This window comes from Myotis yumanensis, unplaced genomic scaffold, assembly GCF_028538775.1.
Source record: "Myotis yumanensis isolate MYYU_CA2020_CCGP unplaced genomic scaffold, mMyoYum1.0.hap1 SCAF_1, whole genome shotgun sequence".
Classification (NCBI taxonomy): domain Eukaryota; kingdom Metazoa; phylum Chordata; class Mammalia; order Chiroptera; family Vespertilionidae; genus Myotis; species Myotis yumanensis.
In genome coordinates this window covers 114,818,721-114,838,757 of record NW_027223752.1, presented here as the reverse complement: position 1 = coordinate 114,838,757, position 20,037 = coordinate 114,818,721, and the positions used below count along the sequence as shown (strand labels likewise).

The window sequence follows — 20,037 nt, the reverse complement described above, 5'->3', positions numbered from 1 at the left end:
ACAAATATACACTAAGGACCATCTATGTTCTAAATACTGTCAGGAAAGCAGAGAGAGAGAGAAAAAATTTCTAAGAGGAATTACTGACATCAAAGGTCAGCAAGAGGAAAAAACCAAGATGGCGGCATAGGTAAACACCGGAAATTGCTGCCTCCCACAACAAATTTAAAATTACAACTAAAAGACAAAACAGACATCATCCAGAGCCACAGGAAGGCTGGCTGAGTGGAAATTCTACAACTAGAAGGAAAAGAGAAAAGCACACTGAGACTCAGAGGAGGTGCGGAAGTGCAGAGGTACAGAGGCGCACGCGGCAAGGGCTGGCAACCAAGGACGTGGCTGTTTTTTTGAATCGGGAGGGAGTCACAAGCCCCCGACTGCTCTGAACTCCAGTTCCGGGTGAGTCTCTGGGGACCGAGACTCATACAGGAGAAACTGGACTGTCTGGCAGCAGGCAGAACTTGGAACTCGAGGGCGGCTTTCTCTCAAAGGTGCTTGCAGCAATTACCGGGACACTGAGAAGTGGGGCCTCTTAGGGTAGGACTGAGGAGCAGCCATAGCTGCTTGCTCCGCCCTGTTGATCCCCAGGCCCCACCCGACCCAAGCTGTGCGCAGAGGCTCTTGCACATGAAAGGCCTGGCCCTTTGCAATCTGAAAATTACCTAACAAACTGCAGCTGGGTCAGAGAAACCCAGAACATCCAAAAGAAGGCCCAAGGCCCCATAGCAGCTTGCATTGCTTGACAGCTGGGCCTCATCTGGGCAGCTCCAAACCCCAAACAAAGAAGAGGAATCTGCAGATCTCTCCATAGCTCCTGCTGGGTAGCCTAAGGCAGAGGCTAAATTAGCACCTCCTTAGAGATCCAAGAGCCAGTGTACCTAGTGGTCAGAGTGGGACCATCCAGATTACAACTCCTCAGATCCATAAGGGACACACTCAGGGGGCAGACTCAGTGAGCACCAAAGCCCCACTGAAGCAAGTCTTGCCCCAGAAGGGTGTCTCCAGCACAGAAGTTCTCCCACCATAGACACAGACGATTCTCACAGCCAATTGGCCTGGAGGTCAATTCCTCCCAGTGATACCTACAACAATCAAGGCTTAACTACAACAAGACTGTGCACAAAGCCCACAAAGGGGTGCACCAAGAGTGTCCACTTCAGGTAATTGGGGAGGCTGAGCCACTGGGCCCTATAGGACACCTAGCACACAAAGCTACTCTATCAACACAGGGAAGCAGCTAAAATGCGGAGACAAAGAAACAGGTCACAGATGACAGAAATGGAGGAAAGCAAACGACTGGATATAGAGTTCAAAACCACACTTTTAAGGTTTTTCAAGAACTTTCTAGAAACCGCTGGTAAATATAGTGAGACCCTCAAAAAGTCTGGTGAGACCGCTGATAAATGTAACGAGACCCTCAAGAAATCTAGTGAGACCCTCGAGGTTATGAAAAAGGACCAACTAGAAATTAAGCATACACTGACTGAAATAAAGGATATATTATGCAGAGTTCCAACAGCAGACTAGAGGATCGCAAGAATCAAGTCAAAGATTTGAAATATGAAAAAGCAAAAAACACCCAACCGGAAAAGCAAAATGAAAAAAGAATCCAAAAATACGAAGATAGTGTAAGGAGCCTCTTGGACAACTTCAAGCACACCAACATCTGAATTATAGGATGCCAGAAGAAGAGAGAGAGCGTAAGATATTGAAAACCTATTTGAAGAAATAATGACAGAAAACTTCCCCTACCTGGTGAAAGACATAGACTTACAAGTCCAGGAAGCGCAGAGAACCCCAAACAAAAGGAACCCAAAGAGGACCACACCAAGACACATCATCATTAAAATGCCAAGAGCAAAAGACAAAGAGAGAATCTTAAAAGCAGCAAGAGAAAGACAGTCAGTTACCTATAAGGGAGTACCCATATGACTGTCAGCTGATTTCTTAACAGAAACTTTGCAGGCCAGAAGGGAGTGGCAAGAAATATTCAAAGTGATGAATGCCAAGAACCTACAACCAAGATTACTTTATCCAGCAAAGCTATCATTCAGAATTGAAGGTCAGATAAAGAGCTTCACAGATAAAGAAAAGCTAAAGGAGTTCATCACCACCAAACCAGTATTAAATGAAATGCTGAAAGGTATCCTTTAAGAAGAGGAGGAAGAAGAAAAAGGTACAGATACAAATTATGAACAACAAATACACATCTATCAACAAGTGAATCTAAAAATCAAGTGAATAAATAATCTGATGAACATAATAAACTGGTGATTATAATAGAATCAGGGGCATAGAAAGGGAGTGGACTGACTATTTTCAGGGGGTGGGAAAGGGGTGTGGGAGATGCGGGAAGAGACTGGACAAAAATCGTGCACCTATGGATGAGGACAGTGGGGGGGTGGGTTGAGGGCGGGAGGGGGGGGGGTGGGAACTGGGTGGAGGGGAGCTAAGGGGGGGAAAAAGAGGAACAACTGTAATAATATGAACAATAAAGATTTAATTTAAAAAAAAAGGTCAAGAGAAAGATAAGAGAATGTAAAATGAAAGGTGGGCAACTGTCTCTTATTCTTTTCTTTCCTTGTATTTTAATACAAATATTGAAGAATCCTAGATGAATAAGCTACCTCAATACTTGACTTACTTTGACCAAAGGGCGTGGCTATGTATTAAACTGGCCTTTGGTCATTGGGAGAGAAAAGCATTTCCCTTGGAATAGATAAATAGTACTTCCGAGATTTCTTTACCTTTCAAATACGTATTAAGACAGGAGGCTAGCGGTCTTCCTTTTGCCATTTTGTTGCCAGCCCCTTGGCCAGGATAACATAACAAACCCACCTTATATAATAAAAGGGTAATATGCAAATTGTCCCTTTGACCAGGAGTTCGACCAGAGTTTGACCAGGGGGTGGGGTCGGTCCGCCAAAAGCCCAGGACCCCTCTACCTGGCCATTCCTACCCCCAATCCGCCCCCCACAACTCTGGTTGGGGGCGGGACTGGCCCGCCAAGGCCCGTGGCCCCTCCCCCTGGCCGGCCCCACCCTGATAAGCACCCCCATTCTGATCGGGGGCGGGGCCGGCCGGCCAACCTCCTGTGTCCCCTCCCCCTGCCTGGCCCAGCCCATTGGCCCCGATTGGGGTGGGACGGCTGGACCCCACGCATGTACGAATTCGTGCACCAGGCCTCTAGTTGTAGTATAATCCTCAGTGTCACCTTTTTCTTTTTTTTTCTTTCAGTGTCACTTCTTTATTGGTTTTTGTCACACACATATTGTAAAGGGAACCTCTGTCCTGCAGTTACCAGGCTAAAGGGCAACTGAATATCAAATTGCAAGTGCCAGACTCAAAAGGTTTCATGAGGAGGTGCCTGGAAATATCTGGGACCTTCTTTTCAACTCTCAAATTCTAGGCCCTGGTATCAGTCAACTTCTTGGGCTAGAGCAGCAGCACCACCAAAACTTTCAGGTCTATTGGAAAAATAGTGTACACCCAAGGAGGCTAAGAAGTTATAGTGGGACCATGAAAACTTGGCAAAAAATAACTTTTTGATCTCAGATGGAGGGCTCACTGTCACACTGAATAGATGATACACAAACCTGGTCTCTTAGCAGACCTCAAGTGGTATCTCTCTGCTCCCTGAGAATGAAGTTTCATTCATCGACTTGAAAATACTCTAAGTGGTCAGTTCAATGACCAAGGTCATAGAAACTACCCTATATAATAAAGAGGTAATATGCAAATTAACCCTCATGCCCTCACAACATGGCTGCCTACGACCAGGCGGGGGGCGGGGGGGCTAATAAGGAATGAACAAACAACTGAACACAACTGAACAGCAGGCTGTGTGGGGAGACCAGGCCAGCAGGGAGGTTAATGAGGGACAACCGAACAACTGAACAGCAGGCTGCGTGGGCCAACCAGGCTGGTAGAGGGGGGCAGTTGGGGGTGACCAGGCCAGCAGAAGGGCAGTAAGAGTCAACCAGGCTGGCAGGGGGTGGGGGGGGACAGTAAGAGTCAACCAGGTCGGCGCGGGTGGGGGGGGAGTTAGGGGTGACCAGGCTGGCAGGGGGGTGCAGTTAGGGGTGACCAGGTCAGCAGGGGCGGGCAGTTAGGAGCAACCAGGCTGGCGGGAGGGCTGTTAGGGGTAATCAGGCCGGCACGCAGAGGCAGTGAGGGGTGATCAGGCCGGCAGGGGGGGCAATCAGGCCTGCAGGGGAGGGCTGTTGTGGGGCAACAAGGCCTGCAGGGGAGGGCAATTGGGGGCGACCAGGCTGGTAGAGGACAGTTGGGGGAAACCGGGCCAGCAGGGGAGGGCAGTTGGGGGGGGGGGGACCAGGCCTGCAGGGGAGGGCAGTTGGGGGGGACCAGGCCGGCATGGGAGGGCAGTTGGGGGGGGGACCAGGCCTGCAGGGGAGGGCAGTTGGCGGTGACCAGGCTGGCACGGGAGGGTAGTAGGGGGCAACTGGGCTGGCAGGGGAGGGCAGTCAGGGGTGACTGGGCCAGCAGGGGAGCAGTTAGGCATCGATCAGGCGGGCAGGGGAGCAGTTAGGGTGTAATCTGGTTGGCAGGCAGAAGTGGTTAGGAGCAATCAGGCAGGCAGGCAGGCAAGTGGTTGGGAGCCAGCAGTCCCAGATTGTGAGAGGGATGTCTGACTGCTGGTTTAGGCCCAATCCCAAGGGGTCCCAGATTGGAGAGGGTGCAGGCTGGGCTTAGAGACACCCCTCCGCCGGTGCACGAATTTCGTGCACCGAGCTTCTAGTTTAAAAATAAACATTGATCAATTCTCTGAACGATGAACAGTTGGCAGCCTTTCAGACTATAACTTCAGCCATCTAAGATCAAACTACACCCCAAATGCGTTTTCTTGGATGGTCCAGGCAATAGTGGAAAAACCTATCTTTATAAAGTTTTAAAACATTATATTAAAGGTCGTGGTGGTACTGTTTTACCCACAGCATCTATAGGAATTGCTGCAAATTTACTTCTCGGTGGAAAAACCTTTCATTCCCAATATAAATTACCAATTCCATTAAATGAAACTTCAATTTCTAGATTTGATATAAAGAGTGAAGTTGCTAAACCCATTAAAAAGGCCTAACTTTTCATTATTGATGAATGCACCATGGCATCCAGTCATGCTAAGAGAATTATGAATTTGAATGTTGCATTTGGTGGGAAAGTTCTCCTTCTCAGAGGGGATTTTCGACAATGTCTCAGTGTTGTGATCAGCTATAGTACAAACAAGTTTAAAGTACTGTAGTGTCTGGGGATGTTTCAGACAGTTGTCTCTGAAAACAAATATGAGATCAGAGGATTCTGCTTATAGTGAATGGTTAGTAAAACTTGGAGATGACAAACTTGATAGCAGTTTCCATTTAGGAATGGGTATTATTGAAATCCCCCGTGAAATGATTTGTAACGGGTCTATTATTGAAGCTACCTTTGGAAATAGTATATCTATAGATAATATTAAAAATATATCTAAACGTGCGATTCTTTGTCCTAAAAATGAGCACGTTCAATTAAATGAGGAAATTTTGGATATACTCGATGGAGATTTTCACACATATTTGAGTGATGATTCCATTGATTCAACAGATGATGCTGAAAAGGAAAATTTTCCCATCGAATTTCTTAATAGTATTACTCCTTCGGGAATGCCGTGTCATAAATTAAAATTAAAAGTAGGTGCAATCATCATGCTACTGAGAAATCTTAATAGTAAATGGGGTGTTTGTAATGGTACTAGACTTATTATCAAAAGATTGCAACCTAACAGAATCGAAGCTGATGTATTAACAGCACCTGCAGAAGGAGAGGTTGTTCTGATGCCAAGTATTGATTTGTCCTCGTCTGACACTGGCCTCCCATTTAAATTAATTTGAAGACAGTTTCCCGTGATGCCAGCATTTGCAATGACTATTAATAAATCACAAGGACAAACTCTAGATAGAGTAGGAATATTCCTACCTAAACCCATTTTCTGACATGGTCAGTTATATGTTGCTTTCTCTCAAGTTCGAAAAGCGTGTGAAGTTAAAGTTGTAAATACTTCATCACAAGGGAAATTAGTCAAGCACTCTGAAAGTATTTTTACTCTTAATGTGGTGTACAGGGAGATATTGATAAGTTTGATCAATTTATCAGTCAATTTTTTTATCAATGTTTTTTTATGTTTTTTTTATTTTTATATCATGTCTTTGTTGTTATATCATGTTGTTGTTGGTTTATTAATCAATTTATCAATCATTGTTTTTATCAATGTTGTTTTTATGTTTTTGTTATTTTTATATCATGTCTTTGTTGTTATATCATGTTGGTTTATTAATCAATTTATTGTTTTTATCAATGTTTTTATATCGTTTTTGTTATTTTATATCATGTCTATTGTTTTTATGTTGTTTATTTTTTAATCAATTTATATATTATTTTCATATACATTTTACTAATTTTCTTTCATCTCTGACAATTTTATTATAGAGAAATGGTGAAGAGCGATATTAAAATATTTTGTATTTTATTTTATGATACTATATTACATATACTATTTTGACATGTAGTTTTTTGCAGTAATATAATTCCTGCATGAATCTTTCTTCTAATTAATTTCCTTTCAATGTGCATGAATCTGTGCACCAGGCCACTAGTTCTTTATAACTGTCCCCCACCAAAAGAGATTGAAATCTGTTTATATTAACTCTCTCATCAATGTTGGATTAGGTAATCCCTCAACAATTCATTACTAACCGTGAAAGAACACTTACAAGCCAGAATTGGAATTACTATATTCCAATAGTTTTATCAATCTACTAGTCTCAATATCAACATCTGTACATATATCAGAAGGAATTCTATTTGTAGATTTCTACTAAGAAATCTAAATCTAAATGAGGAAAATACTGATAATCTACATTACAATTGTGGTGGGAAGAAATCAATCTACTTCCTTGGAATCCTTACCATGCTAAATAAATGCCAAGTAAGTCAATTTCTGGTATACCTTTCTACTCATCTTACAGGGCCACTGAACAGATAAATAGATGTAATTCTATCTTCTATCACAAACCAATCCTGAGCCACATTTCATGATCAAATTTCCAGGCCACAGACATTTCCCACACAATCTGAATTCAAAAAAAGTTCTCTGAAAGAGAATAACATTTTTCTGTCCATGATCTCTTTATTTACATGCAGTTAATCTAGGAAAAGGGAATGGACCCAACAGCAAAAGCAGAAACAGCATCACTTTTTAAGGTAACTGCACTTTTTAACATAGCAAAGTAAATTGTTAATGATCAAATAAATTACTTGTTTTGAAGTAAACTGCAGTCTTCAAAGAGAGTTGCTATGATGGTTAGTATAAACAAAAATAGAAAAAACCGAGTCTTACCAACATCCAGCAATCACACTTCTAGGTATTTATGTAATTTATCTGAAAACTTATCCTATATAATAAAGAGCAAATATGCAAATAGTCGTCATGTCCTCACGCCGTAATGGCTCAGACACTCAACACTGGGGAGAGAGGAATGGGGATCAGCCAGGCACAAATGAGCTCGCGAGAGAGGAATGGGGACCAGCCAGGCTGCAGCCCAGGAGAGGGACAACCTGCATGCCCAGTGGTCCTGGGTGCCAGCGGCTGCACCTGCGGCCTGAGAGAGGGACAAGCTTCCCACCCGCCGGTCTCGGGCGCCAGTGCCTGCGGCCTGAGAGAGGGACAAGCCGCCCGTCCCGTGGTCCCAGGCACCAGCTCTTGCGGCCCAGGCGAAGCCGCCCGCCATGGTCCCCTGCGGCTGCAGCCGGCCCAGGCGAAACTGGCCTGGGTCCTGGGTGCCTGCGGCCGGCCAGAGGGAGGGAAGCCCAGGTCCCAGGTGCCTGCTACCGGCCAGAGGGAATCCTGGGTCCCGGGTAAGGGGTGAGGCAGAGGCAGTTAGGGGCAATCAGGCCATCAGTGGAGCAGTTAGGGGCAATCAGGCAGGGCAGGCAGAGGTGGTTAGAGGTGATCAGGCAGGCACAGGTGGTTAGAGGCGATCAGGCAGGTAGGCAGGTGAGCGTTTGGGAGCCAGCGGTCTTGGATTGAGAGAGGCAGTCGGACATCCCCTGAGGGGTCCTGGATTGGAGAGAGTGCAGGCCAGGCTGAGGACGCCCCTGCCCCCCTGCATGAATTTTGTGCACCGGGCCTCTAGTATCCACATAAAACCTGCACACAAATGTTTATGGCAGCTTTATTCATAATCACCAAAAGCTGAAAGCAACCAAGATATCCTTTAATAGGTAAATGAGTAAACAAACATCTATACAACAAAATGTTGTTCAACAATAAAAGAAAATGAGCTATCAAGGCACAAAAGGACATGGAAGACTCTTAAATACATACTGCTAAGTGAAAGAAGACAGTCTGGCCCTCGCTGGTTTGGCTCAGTGGATAGAGCATTGGCCTGCAGACTGAAGGGTATTGGGTTCAGTTCTGTTCAAGGACACGTACCTTGGTTGTAGGCTCTATCCAAAGCCCTGGTCAGAGCATGTGTGGGAGGCAACTAATCGATGTGTCTCTTTCACATCGATGTTTCTCTCTCTCTCTGTCTCTCCCCCTCCTTTCCACTCTCTCTAAATATCAATGGAAAAATATCCTTGGGTGAGGATTAACAACAACAAAAAAAGACAGTCTAAAAAAGCTACATACTGTATGATTTTAATTATGTTATAATCTGAACTGGGGGCAGATTGGGTGAAAAAGATGAAGGGATTAAGAAGTACAAATTAATAGTTACAAAATAGTCACAGGGATGTAAAGTACAGCATAGGGAATATAGTTGATAATATTGCAATAACCATGTGTATTGAACACTTTGTAAAGTATGATTGTCTAACCCAGCGGTTCTCAACCTGTGGGTCGTGACCCCTTTGGGCTTTGGCAGTCGAACGACCCTTTCACAGGGGTCGCCTAAGACCATCCTGCATATCAGATATTTACATTACGATTCATAACAGTAGCAACGAAAATAATTTTATGGTTGGGTCACAACATGAGGAACTGTATTTAAAGGGTCAGAAGGTTGAGAACCACTATGCTGTATACCTGAAACTAAAATAATATTGATTGTAAACTGTAATTGAAAAATAAAAATTAAAGAATATCATGTGATATTCTGGAAAAGACAAAACTACAGAGATTGGAGGATCTAAGGATGGAATGCAGAATGTGACAGAATCTGTTACAAACATGAAACAAGTCAATGGAGCTATGGATTAATAATTCTGATACTGCTATACATGTATACTGGAATTGAATATATATTTTTCCTTTTTGGGGGATAATTTAAGTCAATGGATGGCAGAAGGTAGGAGACAGGTGTTTCACTGTTGGGAGTTACACATAAGAAAAGGAGGCTAGAATGATCCACATGCTAATAGATTAAAATTACAGGTATCTATTCTATACAGACTCATGTTTAGCTTCATATGTAGTAGAGAAGTTACATATGTAAATACTTATAGGTACGTGTATATACACTGGTTAAATATGCATATATATTTCCCTGCTCTGTCAGCTTAAAGGGCAACACCCAGTAGCAATGCACATGCCTAGCACCGAGATCATGGTTTGTAGTACATTGTTCAATAAAAGAAAATAGGGCTCCTTAGAGACATGGCTGATTCTAGAGCTGGGACAGGAAATACAGAAGATAAACCTGGAGACTCTTGTAGTGCCAGAAAGTAAAGAACTACTAGTAAAAAACCAGTTTGTTTGTTATTTGTTTCCTAGTGGCCAAAGCTAAAACGATGAGCACTAAAATAAAGCAGTATTAAATGTAGTCCATGTTGATAAAAATAGGTGACTGAATAAATACATACGGGAGAAATGTCTGGTACAGAAGAATTCCAAGAAATTTATGTAGATACTCTGCATAACTCCACATTCCTTAGGTGTGGGCTGCACAGAGTGGCTTCCTTACACAGAGCACAGTTTGTAAAGGGGGGAAAAGAAGTCACTTTACAGAAGAAACGTGACACGCACAACCTCAGCCAGGCAATCAAAGTCAACATCAAAAGTCATAAACCATTTTGATAGTAGATACCCTTGATGTGATGTTAATGAAATGACATTATCTCTGTGATCTCCTCCCCAAAATACCAAATAATGAGAAAAACATCAAATATCAATTGAGTGATATTCTGTAAAATATCTGACCAGTACTTACCAAAACTATTTAGGTCATCAAAAACACCAAAAGTCTGAAAAACCATCAGAGCCATGAGGAGACATGGCTACTAAATGTAATGTGGTATGCTGATAGGAACATGAAACAAGGACATTAAGAAAAAACTAAGGGCCCTGACCAGTTTGGCTCGGTGGACAGAGCGTTGGTCTGCGGACTGAAGGGTCCCAGGTTCGATTCCGGTCAAGGCATGTACCTTAGTTGCGGGCACATCCCCAGTAGGGAGTATGCAGGAGGCAGCTGATTGATGTTTCTCTCTCATTGATGTTTCTAACTCTCTATCCCTCTCTCTTCCTCTCTGTAAAAAAATCAATAAAATGTATTAAAAAAAAAAAAAACAAGGAAAAACTAAGGTAACCTGGCCGATGTGTTCAATGGTTAGAGCACCATCCTGTGCACAGAAGGGTTGCAGGCGTGTGTGGGAGGCAACCAATCAATGTGTCTCACTCACATCGATATCTCTCCCTCTCTCTGTGTTCCTCCCTCCCTTCCACTCTCTCTAAAAAAATCAATGGAAAAAATATCCTCAGGTGAGGATTAACAAAATAACAATAACAAGAACAAAAACTAAGGCAGTTTGAATAATATAGATTTTAATTAATAATAATGTATCAACACTGGTTCATTAATTGTAAAAAATGTACCATGTTCATGACAGAGAGAAAATATGTAGAAAAATAATATATAAATGGTTAATAAAGATGATCTCCAAGTATATGAGATTATAAATTGCTTCAGTATTTAAACTTTTAACAAAAAAGTATGGGGGTAGGCTGGAGGGGGTCAAGGGGGGAAAAAGGGGAACATACATAATACTTTCAACAATAAAGGCTTATTTAAAAAAAACAAACCAAAAAACAAAAAAAGTAAACATTTTTGGTAAAGAAAGAAAAGTCTATTTTTAAAGAGAGAATAAAGCAAAGTAATGAAGTTAAAGTCTAAATGTCATAGCCACAGCAATCAAACAAGAAGAGATAAAAGGCATCCAAATTAGAAAGGAGGAAGTAAAACTTTCATTATTTGCAGATGACATGATATTGCACATAGAAAACCCTAAAGACTCCACCAGGAAACTATTAGACTTAATAAATGAATTCGGCAAGGTATCAGGATACAAAATCAACATCCAAAAATCGATGGCATTTTTATACACCAATAATGAACTCTCCAAAAGAGAAGCTAAACAAACAATCCCATTTATCATTGCAACAACAAAAAATAAAATACCTAGGAATAAACTTAACCAAGGAGGTAAAAGACCTGTACTTGGAAAACTATAGGACATTGAAAAAAGAAATAGAGGAAGATACAAAAAAAATGGAAATGTATACCATGTTCATGGATTGGAGAATTAAAATCATTAAAACGTCTATACAACCCAAAGGAATCTAGATTCAACCCAACCCCTATTAAAATACCAATGGCATACATCACAGAATTAGAATGAATACTCCAAAACTTTATATGGAACCATAAAAGCAATCATGAGAAAGAACAAAATTGGAAGGATCAGAATACCAGATTATTAAAATATACTACGAAGCCATTATAACCAAAACAGCCTGGAACTGGCACAAGAACAGGCATACAGACCAACGGATCAGAAGAGAAACCCCAGAAATTGACCCAGACCATTATAGTCCATTAATATTTGACAAAGGAGGCAAGAACATACAATAAAGTAAAGCTTCTTCAACAAATGGTGTTAGGAAAACTGGACAGACACATGCAAAAAGATGAAACCAGACCACCAACTTACACTATACACAAGAATAAACTCAAAATGGATAAAAGACTTAAATGTAAGCCATGAAACCATAAAAATCTTAGAAGAAAACATAGGCAGTAAAATCTCAGATATCTTGCATAGCAGAAATTTTGCTGATACATCCCTTAGGGCTGTGGTCGGCAAACTGCGGCTCATGAGCCACATACGGCTCTTTGGCCCCTTGAGTGTGGCTCTTCCTAAGCCTTAGGAGTACCCTAATTAAGTTAATAACAATGTACCTACCTATATAGTTTAAGTTTAAAAGATTTGGCTCTCAAAAAAAATTTCAATCGTTGTACTGTTGATATTTGGCTCTGTTGACTAATGAGTTTGCCGACCACTGCCCTAGGGTAAAAGAGATAAAGGAGAAAATAAATGGGATTACATCAAAATAAAAAGCTTCTGCACAGCAACAGAAACCACTATCAAAATGAAAAAGGAACCCACTGTATGGGAGAACATTTTTGCTAATGATACATCTGATAAGGGTTAATATCCTATCTAATAAAAGACAAAAAGGGTAATTAACCGTACCTCCGCTACGCTTCTCATTGGCTAATCAGGGCGATATGCAAATTAACTGCCAACAAAGATGGCGGCCGGCAGCCATGCAGCTGAAGCAAACATGAGGCTTGTTTGCTCCAGTGATGGAGGAAGCCAAGGTTCCCCGCCTGCCGTGGCCCGGCTCTGAGCCCGAAAGCAACAATGTTTCAATTATAGAAGCTAAACAAACCTCAGATACCTGCTTTCAGCCGGCCACGGCCTCAGAGCTGGGAGCGGGAGCGCCAGTGACGGCAACAATGTTTCAATTATAGAAGGTAAATAAATCTCAGAATAAAAAAAGAAAAAAAGGAGAGGCTGGGAGCTTCAGTCGCTGGCCAGCCTGAATACGGCCCTCAGCCCCTCACGCAGACTGGCCAGGCACCCCAGTGGGGACCCCCACCCTAAAGGGAGTGTGGCCAGCCTGAAAACAGCCATCAGCCCCTCACCCAGGCTGGCCAGGCACCCCAGTGGGACCCCCACCCTGATCCGGGACACCCTTCAGGGCAAACCAGCTGGCCCCCACCTGTGCACCAGGCCTCTACCCTATATAGTAAAAGGGTAATATGCAAACTGACCCTAACAGCAGAAAGACTGGGAATGACTGGTCACTATGACACTCACTGACCACCAGGGGGCAGATGCTCAATGCAGGAGCTGCCCCCTGGTGGTCAGTGCGCTCCCACATGGGGGAGCTCTGCTCAGCCACAAGCCAGGCTGATGGCTGCCAGTACAGCGGTGGTGGTGGGAGGCTCTCCTGCCTCCTCAGCAGCGCTAAGGATGTTCGACTGCAGTTTAGGCCTGCTCCCCACTGGCAAGTGGACATCCCCCGAGGGCTGCCGGGCTGCCAGAGGGATGTCTGATTGCCATCTTAAGCCCAATCCCCCGGGGAGCAGGCCTAAGCCAGCAGGTGGTCATTCCCCGAGGGGTCCCAGACTGCGAGAGGGCACACAGGCCAGGCTGATGGACCCCCCACCCCGAGTGCACAAATTTTTGTGCACTGGGCCTCTAGTTCAAAATATAAAAAGCACTCATACAACTCAACAAGGAAAACAAACAATCCAAATAAAAAATGGGCAGAAGAGCCCTAGCTGGTTTGGCTCAGTGGATAGCATGTCAGCCTGTGGACTGAAGGGTCCTGGGTTCGATTCCAGTCAAGAGCACGTACCTTGGTTGCAGGCTCTTCCCAGGCCCAGGCCCTGGTTGGGACATGTGCAGGAGGCAACCAATTGATGTGTTTTTCTCACATCGCTATTCCTCTTGGTCTTTTCCTCTCTCTTCCCTCTCTCTAAAACTCAATGGAAAAATATCCTTTGGTGAGGATTAAAAAAATAAAAAATAAAAAATGCACAGAAGCCCTAATCGGTTTGGCTCAGTGGACAGAGTGTTGGCCTGCGGACTGAAAGGGTCCCAGGTTCAATTCCAGTCAAGGGCATGTACCTTGGTTGCGGGCACATCCCCAGTAGGGAGTGTGCAGGAGGCAGCTGATCAATGTTTCTCTCTCATCGATGTTTCTAATTCTCTATCCTCTCCCCTCCTCTCTGTAAAAAATCAATAAAATATATCTTTTAAAATTGCGCAGAAGACCTGAATAGACATTTCCCCAAAGAGGACAGACATAAATGGCCAAGAGACATATGAAAAAATACTCAAAGTCACTAATCATCAGAGAAATGCAAATTAAAACTACAATGAGATATCACCTCACATCAGTCAGAATGGCTATCATCAAAAAAATCTACAAGCATCCTGGCTGGTGAGGATGCAGGCTGGGGGTAGGGGAAGGCAACACTAGTTCACTGCTGGTGGGAATGCAGATTGGTGCAGCCACTATGGAAAACAGTATGGAGTTTCCTGAAAAAATTAAAAATGGAATGTCCGTTTGACCCAGTGATCCCACTTTTGGGAATATATCCTAAAAATCCTGAAACATCAATCAGAAAGAATATACGAACCTCTATGTTCAGAGCAGTGTTATTTACAACTAGAAGCCTGGTGCATGCACGGGTGGGGTCACTCAGCGTGTCCTGTAGGAATTGGGCTGAAACCAACAGTCCAACACTGCCTGCTGCTCCCGCTCATCCCAGCCCCGCTGCGCCCAGTCTGGCGCCTGTCCTGAATGGGATGGGGGCGGGGCTGGGACACGATCAGCCCTCTGGGTGGGCAGTGGGATGCCCTTGCCAGCCTGGGATCCAGATCCGTCCCACTGATGTTCGCGCCAGTTGTCGGGAGCCACCTGACGGCCGCTTTTATATCATTTCTTCCTTGCGGAGCGTCTAGGGAGGGGAAGTGGCCACGGTGCCCAAGGCTGACTTCCAGGAGGCCAGCGGCACTGTCGGGATCGTGCCAGCAGCGCTGGTCCATAGGTGCCTGGCCCATTCTCTGGAAATTGGACCTGCAGGACTACTGAGAGAGTGAGTGGCTGCTGCTGGGATGGTGGGCCACCAGGATGGGTTGGTCAGCTGAGCGGCACGCCTGTTGTGGGAGTGCACTGACCACCAGGGGGCAGCTCCTGCATTAAGCATCTGCCCTCTGGTGGTCAGTGCGCATCATAGGGACTGGTCAACCGGTCATTCTTAGGCTTTGATATATATATAGAGAGAGCTAAGATTTGGAAAGAGCCCAAGTACCCATCAGCAGATGAATGGACAAAAAACCTGTGGGACATTTACACTATGGAATACCACTTTTATATATAAAAACCTAAGCGACCAAATGACCAGTTGACCAGTCGCTATGACACTCACTGACCACCAGAGGGCAGATGCTCAACGCAGGAAATGCCCCCTAGTGGTCAGTGCACTCCCGCAGTGGGGCATGCTGCTCAGCTGACTGTTGGACGCCAAATGCTGGGCTCATGGCTGACAAGTGCAGCTGCGGTGGCGTGAGCCTCTCCCACCTCTGCAGTAGCACTACCAAGCAGCAGTGGTGGCAGCAAGTGCAGCAGGGCCAGGATAAGTGAGAGTGGCATGGTGCCCGGCCTGGGCTTGGGCTCCTCCCTGGCTGCTTGCCGTTTCGCGCACTACTACATCCCTCGGGGGATGTTAGACTGCCAGTTTTGGCCCAATCCCTGCAGGCCTGGCCGAAACCAGCAGTCTGACACCCCTGAGGGATCCTGGATTGCGAGAGGGCGCAGGCCAGGCTGAGGGACCTCACCGGCACATGAATCCATGCACCAGGCCTCTAGTGCAGCTATAAAAAGAGGCTCTCTTGCCCTGGTTTGGCTCAGTGCATACAGGGTCGGCCTGCGGACGGAAGGGTCCCAGGTTCGATTCCAGTCAAGGGCATGTACCTTGGTTGCAGGCACATCTCTAGTAGGGAGTGTGCAGGAGGCAGCTGATCGATGTTTCTCACTCTCTATTCCTCTCCCTTCCTCTCTTTAAAAAATCAATAAAATATATTAAAAAAAAAAAAAAAGGCTCTCTTACCTTTGGGAAAGGATCTGGAGCATATTATGCTAACTGAAGCCAGTCTGAGAAAGACAAGTATCACATGATTTCACTTAATTGTGGAATCTACTGAACAAAATGAACTGACCAATAAAATAAGACCTGAAGATGGAGGCATGGAACAGACGAACATACCTTGATGTGGGGTTGGGGGGACAAGAAGATGTAAACCAAAGAACTTATATACTTATATGCATAGCCCATGGACACAGGCAATAGGGTGGTGAAGACCAGGGAGGGGGGTTTGGGTCTGGGCAGAGGCAGGTAAAAAGGGGGGATAAACGAGAGACGTTCATAATACTATCAACAATAAAAAATATACATTAAAAAAAAGAGAAAAGACTCGTTTTCTTTTCAAGCATTCTACCGTTTTTGAAAGGAAACAAAAATAACAATTCAATTTTAGTCTCAGGTTTTCAATCATTGTCAATTCAGATAGTTATATAAGAAGCACTGAAAGCCCTGATCAGTGTTCTAAGTGGTTAGAGCATCAGCCCAGGCTCTGAAGGTCTTGGGTTCAATTCCCGGTCAAGGCACATACCTGGATTGCAGGTTTGATCTCGGGCTCTGATCAAGGCATGTGTGGGAGGCAACCAATCAATGTGTCTCTTCACATCGATGTTTCTCTCTCCTTCTCTCTTATCTCCCCTCCCTACCTCCCTTCCACTCTATCCAAAATCAATGGAAAAATATCCTCAGGTGAGGATTAATAAAAAAAAAACAAAAAAAGAAGCACTGAAGGAAAGTACCGTGAAATACATATTTTTTTTAATTTTGAAAATTTCAGGATTTTATTCACAGAATCAGGTATTTTCAAAACTTAAAAATGATGACCCCTGACATCAATGCCACACAGATTCTAGTGAATCTGTTATAATTCACTATTATATAAAAGATTTGCATTATTTCAGAGCAAATCAGTGAATTAACTATGGTTGTATAATGAGCAAATAACATTCAACAATTTGTTAGTGCTAAACAAAACTGGAAATCAATAGACACCAGTGCATACTCTCTGGATGTGCCAGTAGGGACAGTGAGTACAGCAAATTTTAAATTGTCAGTCTGTCAGAAACTAAGGTCATAGAGGTTTCTAGGCAAGTGCCTTCCTCTCCTCTATCGAGGATTAGAGCCAAATCACAAGAAGAAAAGTTATTTAAGAATACTTTAGAACAGCCCCAGTGCAGATCCAACTCAGATATCACTATGACCATTGGTTACCAGATTAAAAACAACATCACTTCTGTTTATGTGAACTCCAGGCAGATTTTTTCTTGAAGAAAGGAAACTGGTATGAGTCTCTAACAGAGTATTTCTTTTCTTTTTTTTAAAAAAAAAATGATTTCAGAGAAAGGGAAAAAGGGATAGAAACATTAATGAAGAGAATCATTGTTTGGTTGCCTTCTGCACGCCCCCTACTGGGAATTAAGCCTGCAACCCGGGCATGTGCCCTGACTGGGAATCGAACCCTGACCTGGTTCTTGGGTCGACACTCAACCACTGAGCAACACCAGCAGGTCATCTAACAGCTTATTTCTTTTCCTTTATTATCTTATAGCTCTGGAATAAGAGAACTGTGCTATATTTTTGTGAAGCTCTGCCAGCATCCTTTTGTAAAGGATTTGTTTAAAGAATAGCAGTAGATAAGAACTTACAGCCCTCAAACATCAGGTTAAGAAGAAATATCAACTTGCTCCAACTTACAAGAGTTGTGCCGACGACGGAAACTTTTGGACTGACTCAAAGGCTCCACATGCCTGTCCACATAGCTCTTGGAACACTGCTGCTGCTGCGGGGAAACAGCAGCATCCTGGCTCTTCACATCTGTCCTCTTAGGGATGTTTTGAGGGGCACTGCTGGAAGAGGTTGGCTTCTTGACCAACCTGCCTGTGCCATTCTGATTGATACCCACTTGGTACCCAATACCAGAAGGGCCTAATTCTGTCTGATGAAGGTCTCCAAAATGTTGGTTTTCTCCAGGACCTGGTATCTCCAGAATTTTTAACTCCATAATGTCACCTGCCCTGAAATACACAAAAGAATCCAACTCTCAAAACTATAATAGTGGTAACAGTGATGAAACTGAAATCAATAGCAACCAAGCATGTCACACTTGTGGCCGGCAGGTTGCAAGTTTGACATGCTTGAGGCTGTACCTTTGCAAGGTTGCATTTCAATGAGTTATCAAAGGCAAAAACTAGGAAAGGTGGTAGATCACTTAAAGACAAGACTCAGCCGCCAACATTCAACAGACAAAGCACTAGCCTTTAAAGAACCCTATTGTTAATCACAAAACTATCATTAGTATCTTAGATTTCCAGATTGCTTAATAGCTTTTTTTTTTATTCATTCACTATCTTGCTCATTCAGTAGGCATATACATAGTACTTAATATGTGGTAAGCCCTGCAATGTACATGAAATTATAGAGATGAAAAGCAATACACGCCTACAAAGAACTCACAGTCTGGTCAGCAGAAAAGACAAGTAGATAATTAAAAGTGTTAAATACTATGACATAAGTGTGCATAAGAGACTAGAGAACCCAAAAGGAAAATGCAGATGTTAGTTTGGCAGAGATCGATGAAACATGTATGTTAAGTCTGCGTGGGTACGGAAAATAAGAGTTGCCCAAGCAAGAGAGGCATTTCAGGCCAAGGCTCAGAGACTAACAAAATGTGTCCTATTTGATGAACTGCAAATTTTATGGTTTGACTAAAAGGAAAGATGTTTGTGGAGGTAAGGCCTGTGAAGGTAATTAATCAGGGGCCAGTCATAATCACATTGGATTTTTCTGGTGGCTGTAGGTGAAGAGACTAGAGTTAGGAAACCAGGCAAGAAGTAGGAGGGGATAAATAGGGCAAGTGACAATGAAAAGAGAGAAGGAAAAACAGAACCACGAGACACTTGGAATTCACAGGATTTGGTGACAGGAAGATCAAAGAGAAACAATTTATTATGGTTCTTAAGTTTCTAACTTGGGTGGAAGGTGTCATTAGTCACCTCTTAAGGGTAGATCTTTTGAGGGGAAATCTGCAGGTAACAAATTCAGCTTTGAAAATCTTTTCTAGGAGAAACCAAGATGGTGGCATAGGTTAATGCCGGAGTTTGCTGCCTCGAACAACCACTTCAAAAATACAACTAAAAGAAGGAACAGACATCATCCAGAACCACAGGAAGGCTGGCTGAGTGGAAGTTCTACAACTGGGAGGAACTGAGAATCAGAGGAGGCGCAGCGCTGAAGTAAAATACTAAGGTGCGGAGTACGAGAGGCGCGGGCTGGTGGCTGAGGGCGTGGTTGTCTGTTTCAATCTGGAGGGAGCCTCAGACTCTGAGCTCCAGATCCGGGCGAGTCTCTAGGGACCCAGACTCAAACGGGAGAAGTGGGACTGTCTGGCTTCGGTCCCTCCGAGGTTTGCAGTGGTTGCTGGGACAGAGAGGCAGAGCCCCGGGGGACGAACTGAGAGCAGCCATAACTGCCCCCTCCTCCGCCCTGTTGATCCCGTGGGACCCGCCCCGCCCAAGCCCTGCACAGAGCCATTTGCCAGATAGCCTCAGGCAAAGGCTAGATTAGCACCTCCCTAGAGGACAGAAGTTCTCCCACTGTAGACACAGCTGATTCTCACAGCCAGTTGGCCTGGAGGTCAAATCCCCCCCAGTATTACCTACAACAATCGAGGCTTAACTACAATAAGACTGCGCACAAAGACCACAAGGGGGTGCACCAGAGTGTCTACCTCAGGTAATTGGGACACTTAACACGGAAAGCCACTCTATCGACACATCGAAGCATAAAAAAATGCGTAGACAAAGAAACAGGCCACAAAGAACAGAACCGGAGGAAAGCAGGCTACTGGATATAGAATTCAAAACCACACTTTTGAGGTCTCTCAAGAGGCTTCTAGAGTCTGTCGATAAACTTGATGAGATGTATAGGAAATCTAATGAGACCCTCGATGGTGTAATAAAGGACCAACTAGAAAGTAAGCATACACTGACTGAAATAAAGAATATTATACAGACTCCCAACAGCAGACCAGAGGAGCGCAAGAATCAAGTCA

General features: G+C 44.0%; 1 protein-coding gene across 4 annotated transcripts in view; it reads right to left on the bottom strand.

The window, feature by feature from the left end:
- EDC3 (enhancer of mRNA decapping 3) overlaps window positions 1–20,037 on the bottom strand; it is a 94,911-nt gene that overhangs the window by 50,209 nt on the left and 24,665 nt on the right. For all 4 annotated transcript variants that reach the window (XM_070430331.1, XM_070430348.1, XM_070430340.1 and 1 more), the window contains one exon: window positions 17,682–18,001. In XM_070430331.1, the coding sequence (XP_070286432.1) occupies window positions 17,682–18,001 (320 nt within the window). The remainder of the gene's footprint in view (window positions 1–17,681; window positions 18,002–20,037) is intronic.